General features: G+C 31.7%; 1 protein-coding gene and 1 long non-coding RNA gene across 4 annotated transcripts; one reads left to right on the top strand and one right to left on the bottom strand.

Moving 5' to 3' along the window:
* Nucleotides 1–71: 71 nt before the first annotated feature.
* Nucleotides 72–4,995, bottom strand: LOC111700877 (uncharacterized). The gene is made up of 3 exons (XR_002765065.1): nt 4,749–4,995; nt 3,990–4,562; nt 72–2,129 (listed from the first exon to the last, which is right to left on the bottom strand). It is a non-coding gene; the product is annotated as an uncharacterized LOC111700877 (long non-coding RNA).
* Nucleotides 2,533–27,920, top strand: LOC111700874 (uncharacterized). 3 transcript variants are annotated; one of them, XM_023471937.1, is made up of 23 exons: nt 2,533–3,294; nt 5,627–5,691; nt 7,167–7,224; nt 7,369–7,527; nt 8,362–8,444; nt 10,695–10,735; nt 11,007–11,042; nt 12,835–12,889; nt 13,210–13,264; nt 13,588–13,784; nt 13,921–13,973; nt 14,263–14,360; nt 16,810–16,896; nt 17,284–17,362; nt 18,972–19,043; nt 20,141–20,187; nt 20,700–20,737; nt 21,203–21,264; nt 21,651–21,776; nt 23,225–23,285; nt 24,546–24,631; nt 26,255–26,345; nt 27,839–27,920. In XM_023471937.1, the coding sequence occupies exons 1-23, from the start codon at nt 3,118–3,120 to the stop codon at nt 27,903–27,905; spliced, it is 1,893 nt and encodes a 630-aa protein (XP_023327705.1). In that variant the 5' UTR covers nt 2,533–3,117; the 3' UTR covers nt 27,906–27,920. The 3 variants fall into 3 exon arrangements, with proteins under 3 accessions (XP_023327705.1, XP_023327706.1, XP_023327707.1); XM_023471938.1 differs by lacking the exon at nt 11,007–11,042 and having other exon boundaries at nt 2,544–3,294; XM_023471939.1 differs by lacking the exon at nt 2,533–3,294 and having other exon boundaries at nt 5,646–5,691; nt 7,172–7,224.

Here is a 27,920-nt window from a genome sequence, read left to right as displayed (position 1 = left end):
ACTGCCCAAACCAGTTTTAGTTTATATTATATTATATTGTTTATGTTTTTAGTTGGATTTCTGCTATGCTGAATAAATCCTGAGTTCTTTATTGATTCGTTCATCATGAAGAGAGGAGATAGAAATTACGACAAACCATCGAAAAATACCACAAGGTTATATATAGCGCTTAGTTGCGTAACAATAATAACTATACAAAGATGGTTTCATTGAATACAAACATGGTTGTACATCACATTATTGGTCGATGGAAATGGTTTCATGATTGTATGTCAAATTCTGATCTACTATTGGTTGATAAGAATGGTGCAAAGGTCTTAGCTTGAAGTTGGTTTTTACTAAGTTTTTTAGACGTCTGGTTTACCAGGCTGTGTAACTTTACATTGAAAAAGATTGAAGTGTATAGAAAAATGGATGTATTTTTCATTACAAAGTCAAGGTAAATGCCAGGAATTCAAGATTAAAACATTTTTTTAAGATCTAGATATTTATTTACGTATCGAGGATATATTACAACTTAGTTTATATGGATTTAACAGAAAAAACTATTTTACGATAGTATTGTTTACATACATTAATTAAGAAGTAATCTATTAGCTTCCGGCATTTTTTTTTCATTATTTTCTTATCAGAATTTGATGTTACATTTAAAATCGTGTATTGACGAATCAGCAGTTCAAACGAAAAAAACTACAATTTACTCAAAAGGATAGCATACTTGTATTCAATGTGACTTAGCAATATAGTAGACACGGTGTGTGTTATCAATTATTATAAAATGCTATAATTAACTTTGTGCATGCTTTCGCAAAAACATGCCACGGAGACGAGTTTTCTTTTTTATATCAAAGAAAATTCATGTAAGCTATATAACTAGAAACATTGATTGTTCCTCGTTGATATTTTGGCTACATGTTATAGGATCAAAGAGGGAAAATTAAAATTAAGAGATATAATAACGAGGAACATTGACGGTTCCTTGTTAATCTCGAGGCTGCATCACGTTCAGGTGAGGTATGTCTCAGTTATCCGCAGGTTCAGGAGGCGTTCCAGTTCAGTTCATACTGAATTAGTAAAAGAAAGCATTAGTTTATTTAAAGCATTTGTTCTTACATTGAACTCTATCAAATCAGATTTTAAATCATATAAACTTTGTTTAGTGTTGGATTATAAAAAAAGTATTTATAAAAAGGTATTTGTAGGGTAAGTTTGGATAGGATAAATAAGAACTTTTTGTGAGGAAAATATGGACTTAATATTGCGGAATTTCTTTATTTTTTAGAAGTAGAGAAATTCGATTCAATTTAATTGGGTTAAACCTTTGCAGTCCTATGTGGTCCAATTTCACAACCTTCGCCCTCTGTATAAAATAAATATAAAATTCAGTAACTTGGACGAAATTCTGCCAGGCTCAGCCGGATCCCATGGAAATCTATTTTTACCGTTAAATTTCGCAGAATAGTTCCTCTCTGAAATCAGTCCGTCATTCCGCTAGCGTTCCGGTTTCAGTTTATACTAAATAAGGTAAAAAATACTAATTAATAACATTTTCCAGGACGGAAAAGTTTTAATGACAGATCAATAATAAATAAGGAAGTATAGTCTTAATAGTTTCAAACAGCGGAGGGCTTACAAAAATATGGGATTAAAGTATTGTAATCAATCTATTGTATCAATCATTCAATCATTCAGACAGTAGCGATTTAAATCATTAACGAAAAAGGATTTATACTGAAAATTAGTCCTAATAAATGAAAAGTTAAGAATTTTTTACATTCAGTAATATTTTAGGCAGTCGGTTTAAGATTAAGCAAAAACAAAGACTAGATTTTAATAATAAAGGTATAAACATCTTCCCAAAAGACCGTGACCCAGTTTGGCAATATTTAATTAAATTGTTAATTGTTTGAAGTATTAGTTAAGAGAATAAGGAGGAAGGTTCCTATGACATATTTTCTCTCGTTTCAATTTAGTTCCGAAATCCCTTGGAAAGTAATTTTTTACCATTAACTCCAGGACGAACAGGATCTTGAGGATTAAACATCCTTTGTGTAAGCAGTGATCACGTGATAAGCAAATTTAGTGCCCAGACAGCTCTAGCAACCAGGTTCTGTGAATTTCTCGTCCAACTAGTTTCAATCAAAGAAAGAGAGAATAAGACTTACATAAGTGAAATTCATAGAAATATCTATGAGACTTTTTAGACGAGAGGGTAGTAAGAAGCTCTAAGAATGTTTTTTCCTCACAAATATAAACAGTAATTTTTTACAGAGCAAAAAGACAAAATAGGAGATGAAAAGGCAAGCAACAAATAGGGTTTTTTTTCTGTTATCAAAATTATTGAAAGTTTGACGTTCTATCTTTTCATGATCATGTTTAAATGATAAAGCATAAAAAGATGCGCTAGACATGAAGGATTATTTTTGCAAAAATATATCGAACACTAACTCTGACAATCATTAATTGATTAAAAGATTAAAACATGAATCGTTTAGATTTAAGGTTAAGATTACAAGCAAGAAATATAGATGGATAGAAGTGATTGTGACTTTTCAATATTTATTGCATTATGAATAAATATTTATCTAATATTCTTCACAATAGTATTACAGAATTGTGTCCTGTCATCATTGTAAGTACATAAATCTCCTTATCAATTCTAGCTGAATCCAGATTTACAATCTGACTACAACTTGGTATGTGTTTAAAGTATAATACATTGCTGTCTACATTGGATTTAAAGACAACTGTTGTGGGCAGTATTCAAAAAAAAATGTATTCTGAAATAAATGTAGGGCTAGACGTGTTCCTACTTTATAAATTGTTCATTCCATTCTACTTTCTTTGATCCTGTAAAAAAGTTATTGTCCCCCAGGAACAAAGCCCCAGCCCTTTAGATAAGACTGACACCAGTTATCTAACCTTAGTAGTATTGGCAGACTATTCCTTTTTATGGAACATTCATCAAATGCTGTTTTTCGATTTTTGGCATTATTATTAATTCATGAAGCATTTCTCTTCTAAATTTCTCTAATTATAAATAACAACTAATCTCAGGTTTCATAATGCTGGAGTATGTTAATCAGTTGGAAGAATTAGTGATAAAATGCATGAAAAATGAAGCAAGTTTCAAACATGTTCATATGTTTGGGGATTCTTTATTGCTTGATTAAAGTTTTAGATGGCCAACCAAAGCCAAAACCCAAAACAAAGCCAAAACCTAAACTTCAAAAGAATTCTGAAATATTTGATTATGGGTGCCCATGTGGGGAGAGAGATGTTACTGAGGAAGAGGTGATGTATTCAGTATTCTTTACAGAGCCTTTACAGAATATTTTAGACAGAAAATTGTCATGAAATGCATTATTAGAACATAGGTTTGATGAATGGGTAAGATAATTTTGTTTATATCACTTATTAGTTGGAATTTTTCATAGATAAAAAATAAACATAGATAGCTTATGTACGTAAAATCACCCAGAATTTTACAGTCCGTGAACTCACACTTTTAATGGTCAAAGTGTACTTCAATGTGAAGTGGGGTGGATTGGTGTTTCAATGGATTTCATGATTAAAATATCATTTATGATTTCATTTTTGCTTAGCATATTGAACTGAAAATAAATTAGAGGTATTGTAATTATTTAAGTTCTGAGTAATTTAAATTTGTCCATACCAAGCAAGGGTGGTTTCAGGATTTAAGAAAGAGGGATTTTACCCACCCTAAGTTGCACCAAATACTGCAATTTAAACACCCCCTCCCCCACTTGGGCACCCTGATTTGCAAGTAAAAGTGTCATATTCAACTAATAAAGAGGTATATTCCAATTCACCCTCTTTCCCCTATGCTGTTATGAAAAAAACTTTTAATTCCCCCCCCCCCTCCTTTTTGAAGAATGTACTTCATTTGAATAAGAAATAATTATCTAATGTACAATTACCGCATATACAATAACCTATTCTAAATATTTCTTATACAAATGGAGTACCTTTCTGCAAAGCATGTATAATCATAAGGTAGGGCTGGCTGCGTCAGTTGTATCTCCCTTTTAATTCACACTTCTTGTTCACATCCAACCTAGCTAGGCAATCTTTAAGTTTGGAATATATATTAAACATCTCTTCACATTTATATATGGTACATTGAGAAATTTCATCTTATGCACAATCTTTCTTGGAATCTATGGAATTTTTATTTGATATGATTCATATTGTGTAATATTGTCATTTTCTGGGTTTTGCATTATATTTTGAACAAATCTGTGGACCCCACAAAGGAAACTTGTGAGATTCATTCAATGATGCTCTTTTAAAATTCTGAATGTGCAATTGCTCATTACAGGGTGATCAACATTAGATTGTGTTATAGCTTTTAATTGCAATTTCCAGGACTAATCAGGTGTTTTGCAACTATGCGTTTTTTTCCTAAAGACCTAAAGATAAATAGACAACTACTGTGCTGTTTTTCGTTGAGCTTGACTAAGATCTTCTACTCTCGCTCCTTCTCATAATGAATCTAAGGCAGGAAAGCTTCAAGTTTTCTTGTGGCACAGATCCTCAATCTGACAAATAAAACTTATTTAGTCTACAGAAAAGCTTTGAGAAATTTGATTCAACAATATACATCCAACATACAAATCATAATATCATATATCTCAGCATTAAAAACTGTAGCTTAGGTAGTGCTTTTAAGCTGGAATCAGACAAGAAAATGAAAAAGAATCTAAATATTTAAAAGAGATATTTACCACATTAGTCCTCCAATATTAGCACGATAATCAGCAAAAATATAACACAAATAATATTTGATAATAATACTGGAAAACTGAAAGAAAGAACACATGAGTTTCTAGCGCATGCACAGACAGAACAATTTGTTGGTAAAGACAGGTTTCATCTTCAGCATCTCTCTCTTGAAAACAATCATTCAGAGCAGGGATAAATACTAGAAACAGGGATGCTTCATAGACTTCTACGTGTGCTAGCATAACATCAGAAAATCTAAAAAGATTGAATCATTTGAAAAAAATGTACATTGCAAGTTAAAAGATTTTGCATGGAGAAAATACTAGGTCTTTGAGAATTATGTGCGTATTTTGGATTGGATTGGAGATATGATAAGGAACGCTCTTATATATATACTGAAGGAAGTACAAAGCTATGAAAGGAGGTAAACACTCCAGTTTTCAGACAGTAGGGTCATTTCTCAGACTAATTAATTAACCACATGAAAATCTCAAGAGGGTTAAAATGACTAAACTGCCTACAGATGGGACTTTTTCCTTCCTCTTACTGGAATATTCAACATTGCACCTCCTTCAGTAAATGAAAAATGTATACCAAGATTGATTAACCAGGTTTTGCAATGAAGCTTGCAAACATATAAAAGTGCATTACCCAGGGGGCGGAAACATCATGTATGTGTGTCTGTACCAAAAGAGTGTGTGTAAGTAATAACGAAACGAAGGCGTGTACTGTTGGTACATACAGTACATAAAAATCTCGGTATTTGTACAGTCTAGGAGAGCACATTTGTTTATTGTTACTTGTTTACTAAAGAAAAGTTTAATATACCCAAATTAATGAATTAACATAATTATTAATCATAAAATTTCTTCTATTTTAGTTAAGAGATTGTGCTAACTCCCAGTTAGCTCCTGACGAAGAGGGTAAGAAGCAAACTGACCAAAGGTCAATAATGTTAATATTTTCTTTTCTATCATTAAAGACCTTGCATGTCCCCATCAGGGGTTCATACAATTCCATCCATTATGATCCCAAATGTTAATTGATTTTTGTTAGGGGCAGAAATTACCCATGTTGTTGTTGTAAACAATTGAAGTAAGATGTCAAGTTAGGTAGTGTTCAATTTTTATATATCATAACGTTTTTCTTACATTGACCAGATACTGATATTTACAATTACATCTTTTAACACTCTAAATACAGTACACATTTCTGAAGTATAGTACACATACACAATGACACAGAAAATGTATTTTCATGATCCTAAATGTACTATCAACCCCAACGGTATTTGGAGCAAGGAGCGGAAACATCATGTATTTGTGTCTGTACCAAAAGAGTGTGTAAGTAATACTGAATCAAAGGCGTGTACTGTAGGTATTTACAGTACATAAGAATCTTGGTATTTGTTCAGTCTAGGAAAGTACAATTGTTTATTGTTAATTGTTAACTTAAATTTTAATATACATACATGTAATATATTATTTATATATTTAAGTCAACACTATAAGCAAAATTTTCATTCAAAGAATATAATTTGATTAGAGTTCACAATGAACTACTCATTATTCCAGCTACTAATTATAATTGACGACATTGTTCTGCAATTTCCTTGACTTTCCATGTTGTATGTCTGTATCAAAGGAGTGTACAAGTGTAATAACGAAGTTGTCTGCAAAGCAGTGAGACTGGCTTTCTCATGCCAGACCAGCGCCATTTCGCTTCCCTTTATTCTTATTGGTTTGGGATCAGTAATGGAATTATATGGACTCCTGGTCACCACTGTATATGTAAAATGCCTTTTTTTGACTATGAAATATGAACCCTTCAGAAGATGGGTGGTGAGGATAGTAAAAGTCAGAGAGTGTTATGTATGCCAAAAACAAGCTTAAAACAATTGATTTAATGAGAATCAATGCCCATATTTTATACCATGCGCAAAGAATAATCACAGAGTGGGGATGGGGTCTCTTTAAAAACTGAAGGTAGTTGGCGTAGTGAGGGTAGTTAGGGTACGTTCCATTTAGATTCAGCTTCAAGGGTGGGGGTAAGGTCTCTCTAAAAACAGATGGTAGTTGCCATTCAGATTCAGATTCAAGGGTCTGTATTTAGAGAGACCCCCCTCAAAAAAAAATAAATGGCATTGTATACCATGATAGGCTTAAACGGATCAGTATTTTGGAAGATATATAACCCAAAAGATTCTTGACTAAAGGAATTGACTTTTTGACAAATTTTGGCTTCCAACCTGATTTTTAAAATTTCAAACTTTAAATTCTGTAAAGTAAAATAGTCTCAGTTTGAAATATTAAAGGTTTACACTTTCAGGTTATTTGCAAAGAATAGAAAATTTAAGTTTGTGGCAAAAAACTCCATGCCTGAATCATTGTCTAGATTTTTGCTTTAACAGGTTTATTTAGAATAGTTGGGGGGTGTGATGCTGGAAAAACTGGTTGGTTTGTATCCATATCTATGGAGGTTTGAACTTTTAAGTAAATCTTCTAATTTTTGGATAAAAAGACAGTTTATGTCTATAACAGACACAAAAAATTTTAGAATTAAGAAATAGGATTTCTAGTAACTGACTACATTGCTTTAAAATTAAATTAAACTTTTATTCAGTTTACTACTGAAGTGAGAACAGCAAGATGTGGCGGATCTTTAATCAACAAGTTTTGGGTAGTGACTGCAGCACATTGTTTCTGTAATGAGTATTTTACATGTCATCGAACAGAGACAGGAGGTTTTAGAGTTGATGATTACACACTTGGCCAAACTTCTGTAAGTTTAAGCAACATAATTTTCGATTTATTGTTTTACCATTATAGTGATATGCCTTAAAGTGGTTTGTTTTTTATTTTTATTTTCTTTCAGAGGCAAAATTAAGAATATTTTAAACATACTAATATATTTGAAATTGTTAAATCAATTATTTTTTTTTGAGATCTAGATATTTATTATCTCCGTATCGAGATTATATTAATTGTACAAAATTGTTCACATGCATTTAATACAACTATTTTACGATACTATTGTGTACATATATTTTTAAATTAAATAATAAAAAATCATACGGATACATTTTATCGTTTTTTCCTTTCATTAGAAATTTGGATTTAGGGATACTTGGATCCTGCAAATCCTGTAAATCAATTATTAATGTTCTAAATTATTTAAACATTTTTTTTTTCTTACACTATGTTAAATTATGCTGGTAATGAAGTTGTATGCATAAAACGACCCAAAAATGACGCAAAAAGGATAGTTTTTACACTTTTCATAATTGTAGGTCCAAAATATTGCAAATTTTAAAAAAACAAACTTTAACATAATACAATTTTTAAATCTCTAAAGTTTAATTTTTTCTAAAAAACGATCCTAAATGATTAGCTACAATATTTATAATGAATCCAACTTATCCCAAATATCTCACCCAATTTACACAGTGTGCACTTGTGAATCCTAAAGTCAGTTTCAAATAAAGTGCCAAGTTTTCAATTTTATAACTATAATTTTAAAACTTTCTTCTGAAAACAATTAACATGCACTATACCTAAAATATAGATTACACATTAGGTGCTTATTTTTGCACCAACAGTTTATTTTTTATTTTAGATGTATATTGGGGCGGATAAGTTTGATGTCAAGAGTAATACCAATCCTGACATTGCTGACCCACCAAGCAAATTTAGATTCAGGAACATCTTCAGAATTTCATATCTGTCTTTTGACTTGTTTTAACTTGAAATTTAAAATCAATTAGGTTTAAAATTGGGATAAGTTTTAAGTAGGTTACAAATTTCATAGATTAGCAAATAAGGGTATGCCCAATTTTGAATTATTTTTTAACAATTTATTATTTTTGATTATTTTATCTTATAAATTGGATACAGTTGATATGGAAAATTTTGGTTTGATTTTTCTTGTCATAGTTTCTCTCTTTCTTCCTTTTTTTCCTTCTGTTGACTGTACCTGTTTCTGATAATTTTAAAATAGAATAAAAACTTGTGGAAACCAGTATTTATTGGAACACTCTGCTCAATTTAGTTGTAGTTTTCAGTTTTAATGACTATCCAAGAATGTCTGACTCAACAAACTGATTGAGTTTCATGTCCAAATCTTGGAGACACCTTGGTCTTAAAGTGGAGCTCAGAACATTTATTCACTAAGACATCTAATTCCAAATGCTGTTTGTGACAAATAGAGGAGTTGAAAATTTGGAGTTGGTAGGTAGGGAGGGTATTGAGGAACTCCCATAAAGGAACCCAACTTTCCTCCCGGATTTGTACTCTTTCCAAGTTCTTCCGGCAGTTTAGGTTAACCGTTGGAGTTACACCAAATGTACATAAATTGGGAGTTGCTGCTAGTGTACTTCAGAATACAGTCTTTTCTACAGCAATCTTTTCCTCGGACCTGGCAAAGTGTAAACTGATATAATAGCCCATGGTGCACAACCTATCAGGATTCTACTTTCCTTGTTTCTGACAGAGGGGGAGGAGTAGCATAAAGAAACCCCACCTTGTCTGCACTATAATCTCTTTTCTTTCAAGTAGTGTGTACTGCCATGTTTTATTCCACATAGGGTTCTGCTCAGCCACACAAAACTAGGAGAGAGTTGTATAAGAATCAGTTGCCTGCTTTCTCTCAAGCAGAACGAACCTACTATGCAGTCCCAAAATTGCAGCGGGGGAAGCACTGAGTTTAGTTATGCATCTTGTATCCTACAGGGGAAGCTGGAAGCATAGATTTAAACAAAACTTCATCTTCAGCTTGGTGCAATGAAAGAGGAGTTTAACCCCTTGTGGGAATACAAGCTATGCACAACGATACTGGTTTTTACTCAACCAGATGTGAGGACTTGACTGCCATAGAAGATACCTCTCTAGAGAGCTTTCAGTGATCACATTTCCCCATTTTGCATATGGGGTGCAGTTCAGGGTAAATTCCTTAATTCCCCTAACTGGGAAACAGTATAAAATGAAGGAACACAGGGAGAAACTATTTGGAAAGGCTTTAAAGTATAAAAATAAGAAACAAGAAGCAAGAGGAAATAATAAATTAAAAGGGGAAGGGAAATCTCTTGACAGTAGAGATGGGTGCTTAAAGCAAGATAAACAAGAAAGAAGAAGAAAACTTTGAACAGGAAAAATTAGAAGGGGATTTGAGCTTTACACTATCTATTTTTTTCACCGATAACGAATAAAGACAAATACACAGGACGGCAGTTGTCCCATCCCCCCCTCTTTGTCCCACTCAAGATAAAAAACTGGAAAATGTGTAAAACGCCCCCCTCACCCCTCTCCCCCTCCATCAAGAAAATGAAAGTGCGTTAGCTAGGAACGCAGGAGCTGACACAGTAACATGACTGAACCAAAATTTAAAAACAAACAACAAAGAGAGTAACCTTGCCACTCTTAATATATAGAATATAGATACAGGGCTCCAAAAAATAGTTCTGCCTCTGCAGAAAACATCCAAAAAATTCATTTATTTTTATTTTCCAAATTAGTCAAAGTATGATTAAAAGATGGACAAGGAATGGAATATCAAGAAGAAAGAATGAAAAACAAGAAATATAGAAGTCTCAAAATGTTTCCATCTGATATCATATTGAAATTTAAAAATATTGTAAAATTTTATTAAAATGAATTATTAAAGTTAAAAAAGTTGTATAAGAACCTGACTGTGCTGAAGCTCCAAGGCAACTGCAATTTTAAGTTTAAATAAAATTTAGTCAAGCTTACCCTCCATCATTTTCACATAAAAATTGACCTTGAACATTGCACAATTTATAACTTTTAAATGATGATTATTGAACTAATGCCCTTTTTATAATTTTTCCTATGAGCCATTTTTATATTAAAAAAAGATGGTTAATGTGCAATTTAAACTTTAAGAACAAGATTGAAAAACAAAAGCATATTAATAATGAAAAAGATTGTTTCTAGGCCAGCAGAAATAATTATCCATCCAAGATTCAATTCCTTAAGTAAGAATACTTTTAACAGGTTTCTTTTATTGAGTTATGTTTTCTTAGATAAAACAGTTTTACACCATTAATAAAAATAAAGTAAATATGAATATTAAAGAAAAAATTTTAGAGCAAATATTTGGCTCTTTTATTAGAATATTTTGATTATGTGTTTAATTAAATAGAATGATTGGTGTATTGAATAATTCCTTATTATCTAATTTAAAACGCACCTAAAATCAATTTAACTACAATAAATTGTTCATATATTTTTTTCTCTATTCAAAAGGATCAGTAACATTTTGTATAGTAACATTTGGTCCAGGTAACATTTTGTATAGTACACTTTGTATAGGTAACATTTCGTATAGGTTACATTTTGTCAAGATAACATTTGGTATAGATAACATTTTGTATAGGTAACACTTAGGGTAATTTTTCGTATAAATGTAAAAATAAAGATGAAAAATAAAACAAAACACCAAATATCAGCTTTTTTTGTATTTATATTTAATGTACATGTTCATTTTTTTACAGTTTAATTAATTATCCGATTTTTGAAGTTCATGAGCCACCTGCTTGCAGATATTCTTTGTCAGGCAAAACGCCAAACTGTTCAGTTTGGGTGCTGATTTGAAAGTCCCATCCATTAGTCACGTTGAATGAGTTTTAAGGATCTGCACTCCCCAGTCACTCAGGAATAACAAACAAGAATCTGTTTCTTCTTCATTTGTCCATGAGTTAAGAATGAGAAACTCTGCACCATCAGCAGTTTTTGTCAACTTATCTGGTATCTGTTCTTCCATGATATCAAGATGAGATTCTGGAATCTTTGGCCTGGGGTTAATCTTCTGTTTCTTCCTCCAGAGGACCAATTTTACAGCACCAGCAGAAGATGAACTGCTTAGCAGCCCTGGACTTGATGAGGCAAGGATGTTGGTACTAATTTGCTGCAACACTGCCTTTGAGGTAGCTCCTGGAACATTGACCAGGTTGTCAAGGACAGCAACTTCATGTTCTTTAGCCTTCTTGGTCAGGTGCTGATTACCATGATCATGCAGAGGAATTGATTGTCCTACAAGGTTCCCTGTTGATTTCCAGGTGGAAATCCTTGCCTTACAACTTCTGTTTGCACAGGTCTGATAGTTAACATTTTTTTCCAATACTATTAAAGGTATATTTATGAGACTCAAAGCAGTTCGCAGTAAGATTACGATTCTACTGGAGACCACCAGAGGGATTTTATTTTCACTGGAGGGGTTTCAAAAAATGCTTTTTACAATTTAAAACTTTGTGCAGGGTGATTTACATTCCACTGGAGGGATTCAGATGTCCTTCCTGGAGGGTTATAATTCCGCTGGAGGGATTCAGTTCTCCTTCCCAGGGGTTTATAATTCCACTGGAGGGATTCTGATATCCTTCCTGGGGAGTTATAATTCCACTGGAGGGATTCAGACATTCGTCCGATGAGTTTGTAAATCCACTGGAGGGATTCAGATATCCTTCCTGGGGGTTTATAATTCCACTTCGGGTGATTAAATAAAAAAATCTTTAACTATTTCTAGATGATTTAGAACACATTCCTGATTTAAATTGCGTTCCCAACTTAGAACGCGTTAACGATTTTAACCGTTCTTTTCAAGCAATTCCCGTTCCGTTCCGTTCTTTTACTAATCGTTCCAATATTTTTAAGAACGCGTTCTAAGCGTTCGTTTTTTTTTCGGAATGGTGGGATCGTTCTTGATCGTTCCGTTCGTTCTCGGCAAAGAATGATCGTTCCACGGTTAACCCGCCCAGCCCTACCAGTGGAGTCAAAATCTTACTACGAACTTTTGTGACTCTATTTATGATAGTTGTTATCGATTATTGCATCCTTTCCACGAGTAGACTTAGTAAGTCTTATCAGAGACATGGTTGAGGTTTTTGTAATTTTGAGGATTTTCTTTAAATGGTAAACAGTTTTCTTAGTGAAATATTCATGAGTTTCTTACAAAAATATCTCGACGTTCTTTAATTTTTACACTTATATGAAAAATTACTATGGATGTTAACTATACAAAATTTTCCAATGCTATTTAAATATAACAAATGAAAAATATAAAAATCCTTTTTTTCAGTTAATGCAAGTAAGATTAGCTCACTACGACAAGATTATGATATAGCACTTGTAAGGTAAAATTTAAATGTTCTTTTCTTAAGTAAGGATATTGTAAAAATTTTAATCTAATATACTTTTATATTTTTCAACCCATAAATGAAAAAAAGAAGATGAAAATGTTAAGAATAAATAAAGAAAACTAAACTTTAATTTTTAATAAAATGTTGATTTATATAAAAAATAGTTTTAATAAGGCAAAAGCTAGGTCATAAACAATCAGAAATGATCTTAGTTTTCACTTAAGTAAATCAATTTTAATTTATTTAATAGGATGTAAATGTGTTTATTTTTTTACACTATTTAATGTTTTTTGTACTATATGTAAATTACTAAGGCTAGATTATCCAGTTATGGATGAAGAACATGGAATTGGAGTACTAAAAACTGTGGTATGTTTTAAATAATTTAATTTTTGGAAAAAATTCATCTAAAGCATTTCAATAAAATAATACATTTTTCAGCAAGATTGCAAACATGTCCATCCATATTCTGTTTTTGGGAATAAGAGTTTTTAAAATTGGGTTGAATTAGAATTTCTACCTTTGATAAGGATATAAGCCTTAAATATTCACATTTTGCTAAATTTTAGACTAAATAGATAACACAATCCCACTTTTTTGATGAAAAAGCATTCAATAGTTTGATAAGATGAAATATTGTGCAATATATAAAATCGGTAAATGTTTTGTAAACATAAATTATTTTGTTTTAGTACGGGGATCACTTTCATAAGAATACTATTATGCCTATCTGCCTTCCACCTCCAAACTTCAAAGATACTGGAATCCAGGCCAAATCAATTGGAATGGGCCGAGTCAAAAGTAAAAATACCTGCATTACAGATGCAAATGGTCCAGTGGTTTACACAAAATGTGCAAAACAATGGGTTGGCTATAGACCAGAGGACCAGTAAGTACAATTTTTTTAAATGAGGTAATCATTGAGTCCCTCTATCTTGGCAACCAAAGTCGTTGACCTTATCAGATCTGATCTGATCTTAATTTTTGAGATTCTTCACAATTGATAACTTCAGTATATAATTTAGACTTAAAGATAATATAACTGGAAACTTTCTGAAAATGCACACAGCTTGGATAGGTAAGTTTTAATCTTCTTATTTTTATTATTACCAGGCTTTTCTAGAAATAATTTTAGGGTATAAATCAGGCTTACATTTTTCATTAAATTAAAATGTTTAACAGATTTTCCTCATTTTATTGGTGAACATTGTTCTAAAAGAAATTAAGAACAAATCTGTTCAAGCTAATTTATTTTAATTTCAACAGACTTATGATTATGATTTCCAAAAATAAAATTGTAATGGATTGGTTGATACAAACTAACAAATAGGCAAAAAATGCTAAAATGTATCATATTTACTTGGCAGATAAGAGGTCAGATAGAGATACAGAGACTTTTAACTGTGATGTCCAAAACCATCCCCCCAGCTACTTGAATAAAGTTTGTGTAGAATTCAACAACAAAGTAGGTCAATAGGTCAATAGGTCAATAGGTCAATAGGTCAATAGGTCAATAAGTAGGTCAATCAATAAAATATTTTGCCAGATTCGGTCAAAGTGATTAAATACTAAAGTGGGCCAAACTCATAGTTGGATGACGACATTTTATGTCCCAGGTATTTAAAAATAATATATATATATATACAAAATATATATTTTAATTGTTCTGTATGGAGTGCACATCAGAAATTGGACTCCCATTTGTTTACAAACACAGACTTAGAATTTGTATTTAACTTAAATATAGATTAACGTAAGATTTTAGAAGTGAAATTTAGCCATTTTACTGCATAATAAATAATTTCAGACAACACAATATTGCCTGCATGCATAATCTGCATGATCTTCGAAATGTATCTCTTGGTCTACACTTTTGTATTTGACAGATTTAACCCTATCCCTGCTGGGGTAATTGAAAACCAGGATATGCTGGGGGGGGGGTCAATTTGACCCCCCCTCTAAATCCCATGTTTAATGTCCAAATATGACAAATGATACATCATTGGAAAGCTCTTGTGCTCTACTTTTAGAATCTGCAAAAAAATTTGCAAATTGGCAAAGATAACATTTTTTATTGCAAAATCCAGTTATATCGTAAAATTGTTTGCAAAAAAGAATTTGTCCAAAAAATTAAAAATTATGCATTTTTGAAAAGCCCTTGACCATGCCATTTCAAATATGCAAAGATTTTTGCAAAATTTTAAATAACCTGATTTTTAATCAAGAAAAACTAAAAATGTACAAATTTCCTTTGACAGGTTGTTTGCAAAAAAATTGTAATTTTATTTCGCAAAACTTGTGGAACCAGTTTCCTTGTGTCAAAGGCTTTCCAAAAAGCTAAATTTTATCAAAATCTGACAAGTGAAAGCGGGTCAAAACAAAGATTTAGTTTGTTACAGGAAAAAGCAGTCATTCAGGCAGTGTGCCTGAGGACTCAAGCAGTTAGTATAGTAGGCCTAAAGGAAGGGCTTTGGGTATGTATGAAAAGTCAGAAAATTTCAACAGCCTCAGATCAATACTTTTTGATTTATGTAAAAAAACTACAGGGGGGGGGGTCAAATTGCCCCCCCCCCAGCAGGAATAGGGTTAAGAGTGGTTGAGAACTATGCATAGCTTTAAAGATATTAAGAGAGGCGTATTTAGGTTTTTTCCCAGGAAGGGCTTAAATTTCTTTTTCTTTTTAGGGGGGGGGGGGCAAAACAAAACTAAGCAGTTTTAAAGATAAATTCTTATAGAATTAGAAGTGCAAGCAAAATCTATGAATTTATTAAGCGACTATAAAGTATTTGCATATAAAACACATACAAACATACAACATTTTTTTAATTTTAATTATGAACATTTTGAATTCCTAGCTGAAGACGACATTTACATGGGACCTTGGTCTATTTTTTCTAGTCTTTACTTTCCAAAAGAATTCTGTTCATGCAATTATTTCCAAACCAAATAAAACCTTATGGCCCAAACTGTCGTCGTTGCCTTAGTCTGTTCCACTTTAGTATTTATTCACTTTGAGGTGGGGTTAATAGGGTGGACGTTGCTAGGGCTTGGCAAGAACAGGTTAACAAACATCAGGTTTTTGAAAAACTTACGTATGATTCCATTAACAAACTGCACAAACCATTAATTTTGAGTTTTTTATCAAAAAAAAATAATTGTTCATGAAAAAAATAACGGAAAAAATATAAATTGATACTTTGAAAGGTCCATTCTACCAAAAGATACCATAGTTAACGATCTTGCTATCATTAATTGCGTTAATGGCAGATTTTTTAAAATCATTAACGGTGCTGGGTGTTTCAAAAGCCCTTTAAAAATAGCTGGAAAATTTGAAGACAAAATGTCAAAATATGTAAAAAAACATCAATGCATGAAATTCTAAAATTAGCGAGTGAAAAAAAACCTCGAGATAGATAAAAATAATCTTTTATTTCTATTTCAGATTCATGCAATTTTGAACAGAAAAAAAAGATAAGAAAGTCGCCATTTTTAAACATTTTAAACACACCCCTTTCATTTGTTTTCAACTGCCATTTGTTTCAAAAAGTCTATTTTTGTTAGTTGACAATTGGCTTTTGCCGTTCATTAATGGACTCTTCCGTTAATTTTTAAAAACTGCGTTTAGTTACAGTAACTTTACCTATCTCTAGCCCTAGTCCTAGCAACTAAACATATTTTTAAATATAGATTCTGCAGACTTTGAGAATAATTGGTATGTTGTGATGTTTATTCTTCATGTGTTTTATTTAAAATGCCTTTTTTGACTATCACAATTCTTATAAAGATTCACGCAGCTCTAAATAAATTTGTCATCAAAAAATAAAATAAAAATTACAAAAAATGTTTTAAAGTTGCATGAATTGCAAAAAAAATGTTTTACAGTTGCATAAATTGCAAAAATAAATGTTTTACAGTTGAATAAATTGCAAGAAAAAGCCAAAAAGAAGGAACTCTTGACAACCGAGGATGTTAAACAACTGAAAGTCTACAAAATAAGTCAGGTTGCATGTTGTCATTTATTATTTTGTATTTTTCAGTAAAAATTAACTAAACGTATGATCTGTATCCAAAAATATGTCCCAAGTCAATCAGATAGTTTTGGGAAACCTTTAACCTGATCCTTAACCATAAAGACCATTTGGCAAACATGTATTTGAAAGAAAAACTGATTATCAGACACAAATTAGCATGGCAAATCTAACCATGGCTAGTTTGTGGTTCATAACAATGAAACAGCTTCATTTAAAAGGCCTAACCCATGGTTTTGGATCTTCCATAGCTGATAAGGTGCTTGCGATTTATATTTGTAGTTTTTAAAATCAAAAATATGTCAGAAAAATTTGAACTGTGAAAACAGTCATTTTTAGTGTTTTAATTGATTATTTCAGGAGATGCTTCTGCTTCCGACGAAAAACCTGACAAAAATAGTTGCCATGAAGAACAATGACACTCATTGCTTTTCAACCTGTAAGCTCGTTTAAGTAGATTGATTTCTTAAATATTTAGTTGTTGAATTTAAGTTTAAACAATTAGATGTTTCTTGTTCTGCATTTTCTTTTTGTTTGTGCTGTGCATGTTTCATCATGTTCGGCTAATTTAAAAAAAAAGAAAAATATTTTTTGGAGGGAAATCCTAGCAGTTGCCAAGGAGAGGCCCCTGCTTTCCTATTTATTTTTAACCCAGAAATTGTTTTTAAAGTAAGTTTATAATTTCACAAATATAATCCCACAAACTTAACATAGCAAACTAATGTTTAACCTATAAAGGTCAGAATTTATGTAATGCCTGGCGGAGAGGGTCAATCCACGCCGCCCCCCCCCCAGGCTTTAGAGGAAAGGATTAGGCTTGCAATGCATATGTTCTAAGTCCAATTTTCAAAGTCAGCTCATTAAAAAAAGACCGCTAATTCTAATACTTTTGGTGCTTGGAAGGTTTGAAAAAAATGCCAAGAAAAGGGTCGAAAAAATTTGTATAACTATATTTTTTGGTTTTTGACAAATATGAAGATGTGACACATGTTTCTACAATTAAAGAAAAAAATAGACCCCTCACTCTAGTTTTGCTGTTTGGAAGGTTTGCAAAAAATGTCAGAAAAAAAGGCTTAGGAAAATATAAAAACTATTTTTTTGTTTGTTTTGGAGCTCAGTTCCTTTTAATCTTAAATTAAAACCCAAAATGATCTGTTTTTATATTTGTAAATTCTAAAAATCATTATTTGTTTATTACCAAAGATGGCAATGAAATTGTTAATTTTTCAAAATGCAAGCAAACACGTAAACTACATTCACTACACAACTTATAACTTTATACATTTAAATGTAGAAATAAACAAATCAAAACAACAGATCTGATTTTAAAGGGAGTGTTCGCGAAAAATGAAAGGGGGTATAGGCTTAATGCGATAAAAAAGCGCTTTTGATCGCTACTAATCTTATTTCTATCTGTTGCGTCTGTAAGGAGAAAATTGTTAAAGACGTCTCATATCGAATAACTTAGCGCCCATACAAATTCAGAAAATTGCAACATACTACTTAGACCGTAAAAAATCAATTTGATGTCAAACAAATCATTCAGATATTACAACCTATAGTCATCGATTATCTTTCGCCACATTTGTATAAAGTTTATATTTTATAATATGTTTTGATTAATTTGTTTATTTCTCTTGTCGCTTGCGCAACTATCTAAGAATGCCGCACACCACTCACAATTTTCGAAATCCGTTGAAAACGTTTTATAAAAAAATCAAATATTATAAAATGTAAACTATATACAAATGTGGCGAAAGATAATCGATGACTGTAGGTCGTAATATCTAAATGATTTGTTTGAAATTAATTTGATTTTTTACTGTCTATGTAGTATGTTGCAATTTTCACAATTTGTATGGCCGCTAAGTTATTCGGTATGAGACGTCTTTAACAATTTTCTCCTTATAGACGCAAGAGATAGAAGTAAGATTAGTCGCGATCAAAAGCGCTTTTTTATCGCATTAAGCCTATACCCCCTTTCATTTTTCGCGAACACTCCCTTTAACACCAAAATAACATTCTTAAATTTCACTTTTATTTATTAGTTCCCTCAGCAGATGGTTGGTGTGCTACTTGCAATCCTAATGCTACTAAGAAGGATCCTGGATACTGTTCATGTAAATTTTTTAAACAATTTCTCGCCAAATCGTTAGATTTATTTTTGCACACTCTTATTTTTCATTAACCCTATCCCTGCTGGAGTACTTGAAAACCAGGATACATTTGGGGGGGAGGGGAGGTCAATTCCCCCCCTCTATATCCTATGTTTGGTGTCTAAATATGACAAGTAATACATCTTATGCTTTTCTTTTGGAATCTTCAAAAAAAATTGCAAATTTGCATAAATTGATTTTTTTTTTGAAAAATACAGTTATAAAGTAAAGTTGTTTCAAAAATAATGTCCAAAAAATGATAAAATATGCATTTCAAATATGTAAAAAAAGGAAATTTTAAATAACCTGATTAGTAATTAAGAAAAAAACTAAAAATGTGCAAATTTCTTTTGACGGGTTGCTTGCAAGTAATGTACAACAATTTATTTGCAAATATTTGTGCAACTTGTCCTAATATAACTGGTTTTCAAAATTATCAAAATCAGACAGCTGAAAATGGGTCAAAACAAAGATTTTGTTTGTTACAGGAAAAGTAGTCATTCAGGCAGTGTTCTTAAGGACTCAGGCAGTTAATATAAAAGCCCAGTTTTAGACCTAAAGGGAGGGCTACGGATATTTAGGTAAAGTCAGAAAAGTTCAACAGCTTCAGACCAATACTTTTTGAGTTATGTAAAAAAACTACAGGGGGGGTCAATGCACCCCCCCCCTTCGAGCAGGAATAGGGTTAAAAAAATCAAAAAAGTTTCGAATTTTCCTTGTTTTTTCTTTCATTCTGGGGACCGAATTTAATGAATTTTAGCTACGTTGCTACACTCCCTACTGCAATGCCGGTTCAAATTTAAACCACTGATTGAAAATGATTTGAATCGGTGGTTCAAATTTGAGCTAGTGTTAGGCAGTTCAAATTATTAAATGCCCGATTTACAGAGATACCCTTTTGGCATTTGCAATCGTTCACAAAAATTTCATAACGATTTCTGAAAAAAAACTTAGTTGCCAGCGCCTTATAACAATGATTAGATTTTGTTCTGAGTAATGATTACAACTAGATTTTTAAAGACCAGCATTATTTTGTAAAAAAAGTTACAATTTTGTTTAAGCTGATCCAGGCGAAGCTGATACAATTGCAATACCTGAAGTTGACAAGGTAAATCTTATTTCACATTATTGAATATTTTGAATATCTAGACTTGCTTTCAATGGAAACCCTAGATTATATGCTGGTGTCAACATTTTTTTATTCTAGAATAAGATACCTAGCTTAAGAACCCAGCTTTGTTTGGAAACTAAACTTTTAATCTGTCAATCTGTACACAGCGTACACCGGGTTACATAACGATTCAACAGCTATTTAACAGATTTACACACAGAGTTCTCTCTACTCGCATGACCAGTCAAAGCTTTCAGAAGCACCGTTATAAATCGGCCATTGTCATCTTTACATGGAGGGTCACTTTAAATTACACTTACAGTCCCTTACCGTACAGTAATTGTTTGTAAAACCACTACAGCAGGAGACCCTAGGTTGCCTCTGTAATCCTTGAATATATATTTTTTAAAGAATGTTATGACTATGTTTAATAATAATATTTAGGTTTCATGTATTATCTAGAAAATGTTCCATTATTTTGTTTACCATCATATTTAGTTCTATTTCAGGGCTGGGGGTTTTGCTCATCACATTGTACACTATCTGAGTAAGTGTTTGCTTCATTCTTTTAACATTTTTTTTTTAAATAGTTCAATTATAATAAAAATTTAAATTATTTCTTAATTCTCAAAAGACTTTGGGATGGGAAATTTATGACCCTCCCCCCCTGCAGGTGATTTTAATAATTAGCATTTAGTGAATTCAAGTTTTTTGCTTCTGTTATATATATAAACGTCAGAACAGATGAACTGATGGGAAGAATGTTTTTGTTGGACCTCACATAATCCCAGGAAAGGTTTACGGATGCTCAGAATTGCAAAATGTTTTGAATTTCGTAAAATTTAGAAAATCCACGGACAAAAATTGTAATTCCGCAATTTTTTATGAAAAAAGAAAATGCTGCAAGATTGAGCAACAATACAAAGTTGAAATAGAAGAAAGAAATTATTATAGAAGTTTTAAAAAGTATTTATAAGAAAAGTAAAAATGCCTCTATATTCTCTAATTCTAGGGGCCTAAAGGAGAAATTAAAGATGGCTAAAATCAGCATTCTTGATGAGAAAACTTGTGCAGGTATATTTTCAACATATAATACAAATCTTTACAGAACTCTTTATCTTTATATCGGCTGATCTGTTTTCTTGTTTATGGAGTTGTACCTGATAATCGTCAAAACGGCCGATATGGCCCAAATTTTTTGTGGGAACTTACATGACCTAAGAAACGGTTTATGGACGGTCAAAATTACAAAAGTTGCCTTAATTAATTATTGATATTTCTTAAATATATAAACGCTTGCTTAAAGCAAAGTGTAAAGTAAACAATTTTAAGCGTTGTAACTTGTAGTAGATTAAAAAGGATATTTCTGACATCCTTGATTAGTCAAAAGTTTAAAGGATATCGTCGTAAATCGGGAAAGCCCCACTTGAAATTACAGTCCTATAATTTAATTTGTTCAGCTCTGGGTAATATTAAAGCTACTGATGGGAGCCAGCTAACGGTCAACACAAAGACAGAGCTGTGCGGAGCATTCATGAGCACGATGAATGTATCAATGTTTAACTATACTGACACACCACATACAGGTTAAATAAAACTGTACACTAGGAACACGAGATCTAAGCACAAAGTTTGAAATTTAACTTATCAAGTAAAAAGAGCTTGTTTACTCTACACTGTACATTTTTTATCATTTAAAATCATAAAAGGGAGTGTTCAATCAATTTAATTTCAAACAAATCATTTAGATATCACAACCTAAAGTCATCGATTATTTTTCGACGCATTTGTATATAGTTAATATTTCATAATATTTGTTATTTGTTTTATATACAATGCACTTAAACCGACTTTTTTCCGCTAGATATCTCTGCCACGTGTAGGGAAGGGATGTTAACGTTTTTATTTTTTTGGAAAAGCGATCATTTTTTTATGTAACGATGACGAAAAATCGAAAACAAAACGATCGTTTTACTTATCATTGAGTAGTTTTTAAGAAAATATCACACAACTATTTAACTTCATGTAAAAAGACATTAATTAAATTTGCATGTAATGTTTTCCAAAAACGACCGTTTTTATAAAGTTCATCGTTTCGTTAACGATCGTTAACGACAACCCTTCGTTAACAATCGTTAACATAACTGACAATAATTTTTATTTCAAAAGCGATCGTTTTTGAAAAAACAATCATATAAAAAACGGTCGCAAATTGTTTTTATAAAAACAATCGTTTTCGAAAACGGTCGTTATTCGTTTTCTAAAAGTTCAAAACGAGTGGGTCGTTAATAAAAACGATCGTTTTTTTCAGAAAACGGAATGATCGTTTTTGAAAACGATTGAAAAACGAAACAAAAAACAATTGTTTAACTATCGTTTTCATAAACGATTAGTAACCCTAGCCACATGTAAATATTCAAAGCATCGAGAGCTGAGACTTCTGGCGTTTTAAGTGCATTGTATACAAAACGAATGTTAAATACTAACAATATACGAATGCGAAAAATAATCGAAGACTATAGGTTGTAATATCTGAATGATTTGTTTAAAATTAAATTGATTTTTTTACGATCCAAGTCATATATTGCAACTTTCTGAATTTGTATGGACGCTACGTATAAGTCGATTTTAACAATTTTCTCCTTAGAATATAGACGCAATCTTAGAGACGCAACAGATAGAAGAAAGATTAGAACAAATCAAAAGCGATTATTTTTCGCCGTAAGCCTTTACCCCCTTTAATTTTTCGCGAACACTCCATTCAAGTCTTATAGCGATGTTCTCCAATTCCACAGTTTTATGGGTCTCGCTGTAGAATATTGTTCTTCAGAAATGTAATTTTATCACTCTGAAAGTATTTGATCAAAGATTAAGCATTGCAGATTATTATTTCAGTAATCTGATTGAATTGAATTTAACTTTTTCAGAATTTGCGGTTAAATGTTAAAAAAAAAGAATAAATATCACCATGACTTGAACTTTAATTCCACGTTGTTTTGCTTAATTCTGTATTTTGTTAATTATATTCATTTAGAAAGAGAATTCAGTTTGTTTGATGACAAAAATGAGAAATTACGTAAGACTGGTTTTCTGAGGTATTGATTGATTGAAAACAAGAATATTATAGGCCCACATATTCTAGGGTTACCCACAAAGATGAAGGCGACTTTTGCATTCATTCATCCTTCAACAATCGTTTTATAAAAACTTTTGTTTTTTTAAATGTTCGTTAAAATGAATCTGGGTTTTGTGACAATTAATCTAATTTATTTTCAGTAAGATAAGGTTATGAATGTTGTCTTAAATGTATTTTCTCTTTAAAATGTCGTTAACGATCGTTGACAAAGGGTTTTCGTTAATGGTCGTTAACAAAAGGTCATATAAAAAACGATCGATTTAAAAAACAATATTTAAAAAAAATATCGTTTCGTTTTTCGTTTTTCTTCGTCGTTTTCAAAACAAAACGATCGTTTAAAAAATGGAAACGATCCATCCTTAATCCAACAACAGAAAACTTCATTTTATATTTGCCTAATCATTTACAATGCACCATTCATATTCTTTCAATTATACCTTAATCTTAATTAGTTACAATGTTCTTAATACGGGGTTTTCAAGTGCATGGGTGAACTCTGAACAACGACCGCCAGACCCAACATTTTTTTGACGTTCTTACTTGCGCCGAAAGTCCCTCCCCTCTCCTGATACGTGTCCCTGGTTTTCTCTGAAAATTTCATTTGTTTTCATTTTCTTTTTGTATTATTATACTATATGTCATTGTCATGTTTTATCTATTTGCAAATAGTTTGTCCTCTTTAAAGTTTTAAATAGCATCAGGGCAAAATTTAAAATGGGCCTCACACATCAAACTAAAGTAAATTGTACGTAAAATTGAACTATTTTATGTTTTTTTTTCTCATTATTATGCATAAAAACAAAACTACAGACCAAACGAGGTCACAACGTTGTACCAGCGATGTCGAATACATTTTACATTCTCTTTCTGTCTTGTTCGTAAAGTGTGCAGTCTGCATACATTTTCAAATTCTCGACCAAATTGTGAAACATTTTCTTTAATTAAATTATTATTCTGTTTTTATCATTTTCATTATCCAAAAAGTTTAAAAAAGATTATCGATTTAAAAAAAATATTAGAGCCCGAATTTAAAGAATTGTAACCTCGTCGCTAAACCGCCAAAAACCGGTTCCAATTGAGCGCCAGCTCAAATCTCGAAACACTGATACAATTTCAAGTAGAACCAACCATGTTTGAGTCGCATTTAAAATTTGAATCGCGGCTCAAATTCTTTAAATTTTGCGTCTGTGCAATATAAAATATTGTATTTAATCTCTAGGTCTACCAGAATCGACAACAATAAAGGTTTGGGAAATTACTCAGTTCGAACTAACATGGTGCTTGGAGGAACAGACACTTGTCAAGGTTAGATACCTCTATCAGGTTTATTTTAGTTTCAAGAATTATTTAAATTTTATTTCAAATGAGGCTTTATACATATAATATATGTACAATTAAAAACGGTAGAAACGACGCTATCTTCTACTTTTTGATCTAATTAAGGTTTCAATGCATTGGTACAGGGTGCCCCGATAAACATGGGAATTCAGTGACGAATTCGATATCGTCTTTTTAAATAATTCTTTGATTTAGTATAGTGATACCTACTGAGAAAGCTGTAATCTGTAAGAGTTTCGTCTGCTATGTTCACATTTTGTTTGTTTATGTTTTGACTGCATACTGTTGTACTTTGTAAAACAGGAAAATTGCAGTATACGAACAGAGTAAACTTGTCAGTCTTCACTGTTCATCTTGCGGAGACATTATAGACACATCTGTACAGTCTTTTACCCTTTTCATAAAAATAAACGCTAGCAGACATAATAATATTATGGCTTTTGAAATCAGGTATTACAATGGTAATTTATTACAAAAACGATATCAAATTTGTCACCGAATTCCCATGTTTTTTGGGACACCCTGTACCATTGTACCATCTAGGGAGGTTGGAATAATAATTGGTCGGCTTATTAATAATTTATATTTATTAACTCTGTTTAAGCAAAATATGAAAACTTAACAAATCAATAAACTGAATACTTGATACAGTGATAACCAGAAAACTCTGAAATAGGAAGACGACTTTATAGTAATACTTATGTGTATTTTAGGCTGTTACAAAAAAAAAAGTTTCACCAGACACTTATTAAATCAAGTCAGGTAATGACTTTAAATAGTCCAAGCTCCTTGGACTATTTAAAGTCATTACCTGAGTCTTTAAGTCGTCTTCCTTTTTGCTTATGATTGTACAAACTCTATTTTTCTAATATCTCTATCCTTGCAGTCGGTAGCAGTAATTTACCATAATTTTGACCTTAACCAATTCTGTTTAGTGTGCCTTGTCATCTTCCACTAAACAGTCAACATTATCTATATCATAAATAATATGATATAGCATAGTGTAAGAAACGCAAATATATTTAAAATTGTTTATTCTAAACATTTGTTTTACTTACATCTATAGGTCCAATTTTGCCCTGGAAGAAGTTATCCGCGAAAACAACCCAATAAGGACCCAAAAACGATTCAAAAACGATTCAAAAAACGACCCAAATACAACCAAAAACGAAAATGTCGCAAAGATCAACTTCGGATTGTTTTTGAATTTTTTTTAAAGTGACGAATATAAAAAAGCCAACTTTAACATAATAAAGTTTTGGAATCTTTGAAGTTTTATGAATTTTTTTTTCTAAAAACGATCCAGATCGTTTCGCTCAAAAACTTATGTTTATATGTTTTCTTTAGCTGGCAAAACGAATCAAAATGGATAAAATTGTTTAAAGGAACCCATGGGAATTTTGAAAATTCCACTGGCAACGGCGGGCAATTTTGCTAAAATGATGATTCAATACCAAGCATGGGTAAACAGCGAGGGTAACAAGACTAGGAATAATAAATTAGACCTGGACAACGCTGGGCACTCCAACATAGGAGAAAAAACTTCAATATCTTAAACAATTTTTAGATATCTTGACAATACTATTACAGGGGATAGTGGAGGTCCACTGTGGACTGATTCAGATCTAGAGACGAATAATGGAACACTCAAGAATGTTGCAGTTCTCATCGGAATAGTCAGGAACTATATTAACAGCATTACAATTATGTACAAGTGCTTTACAGGGAGGTTTTATAGAAGTGTCCGGCTGGTATGGTACAGTGGTAAGCGATATTATCAATACAATGAAGACGACTTTTCATTTAAGTTTCAATTGTTAACAACCTTTTTTTGAATTACAAGTTTACAAGTAATCAAAGAGAAGCTTTTTTAATTCAAAGCTTCTTTTGACTTCTATGTTTAAGTGTATATCAATGCTGCTGAACAGCTTTACAAATATTGAATAAAACTTGAAATCGAAAGTCGTCTTCATTGTATTGGTACAATCGCCTACCACTGTAGTTAAGATGAGAGTGCACTATTGTAGATAAATAATTTCAGATTCATTTGATATCAATAGGACGTTTTTACGGTGTAAAATTGCTGAGTAAAATCGCAAAATCGTTTTATAGGATCCTTCCAGAGTGTCTGTTTTATAGGATCCTTCCAGAGTGTCTGTTTTATAGGATCCTTCCAGAGTGTCTGTTTTATAGGATCCTTCCAGAGTGTCTCTTTTAAAAAAATTATAATTTACCAAGGGTTCCCAAAACCAATTTTGCCTACACAACACCCAGAGCGTTGCGAGGGATATTATGTTGGAAAATTGGTCGAGGGAACCCGTGGTCAAGTAAAATTATAATTTTCTCGAAAATTCTTCCATTTAGCGGACTGAATATTTATACTAAATATTATTTTGGTTTTTACTTCGACCTATAAGAGTTTTATTTTTCAAGTGGAGGATACTTTAAGGGGCGTACTGACTGGGTCACTTAGACATGTTCCCTTAGGCCCCTTCTAGCCCCTGAACTAAACTTAGAAATATATTCTTTTCTATTCTTATCGATTGACAGTTTGTCCGTTTTATGATAGTTTCTTAAATTCTTTCAATAATACTATACAGTTTTGTAGGGGGGTGAACCAAAAAAAATTTGGCTGTCAAAAGTTTACACACTTAGGCTAAACCTTCAGTATGTCCCTGGATGGTTTGTGCCCCCCTCTCCACTGTTTTTAACATTTGATTGTTCAGCCGTGGAAATAATATATCTTATTGAGCTCATTAAGCTATCTTAATAAATTAAATTCCTTGATTTGTTTTTAATATTTGATTGTTCAGCCGTGGAAAATAATATATCTTATTGAGCTCATTGAGCTATCTTAATAAATTAAATTCCTTGATTTGTTTTTAATATTTGATTGTTCAGCCGTGGAAAATAATATATCTTATTGAGCTCATTGAGCTATCTTAATAAATTAAATTCCTTGATTTGTTTTTAATATTTGATTTTTCAGCCGTGGAAAATAATATATCTTATTGAGCTCATTGAGCTATCTTAATAAATTAAATTCCTTGATTTGCTTTTAATATTTTATTGTTCAGCCGTGGAAAATAATATATCTTATTGAGCTTATTGAGCTCATTGAGCTATCTTAATAAATTAAATTCCTTGATTTGCTTTTAATATTTGATTGTTCAGCCGTGGAAAAGGTTGTGGTGAAGTAAACTATCCAGGTTTATATACAAGGAATCATTCATACCTATAAAAAAACGATACCATG

The sequence above is a fragment of the Eurytemora carolleeae genome, unplaced genomic scaffold, assembly GCF_000591075.1.
Source record: "Eurytemora carolleeae unplaced genomic scaffold, Eaff_2.0 scaffold403, whole genome shotgun sequence".
In the NCBI taxonomy this organism is placed as follows: domain Eukaryota; kingdom Metazoa; phylum Arthropoda; class Copepoda; order Calanoida; family Temoridae; genus Eurytemora; species Eurytemora carolleeae.
Note: the sequence above shows the minus strand (reverse complement) of the source record. Positions and strands in the feature narration are given on the sequence as shown.

Excerpts from the sequence above, each read along its gene's own strand:
- LOC111700874 (XM_023471937.1), top strand. The coding sequence starts at position 3,118 with ATGAAGCAAGTTTCAAACATGTTCATATGTTTGGGGATTCTTTATTGC. Across the intron at positions 17,363-18,971 it reads CACTCATTGCTTTTCAACCT|TTCCCTCAGCAGATGGTTGG; the intron begins GTAAGCTCGTTT and ends TTTATTTATTAG. Across the intron at positions 21,777-23,224 it reads TACTGACACACCACATACAG|AAAGAGAATTCAGTTTGTTT; the intron begins GTTAAATAAAAC and ends ATATTCATTTAG.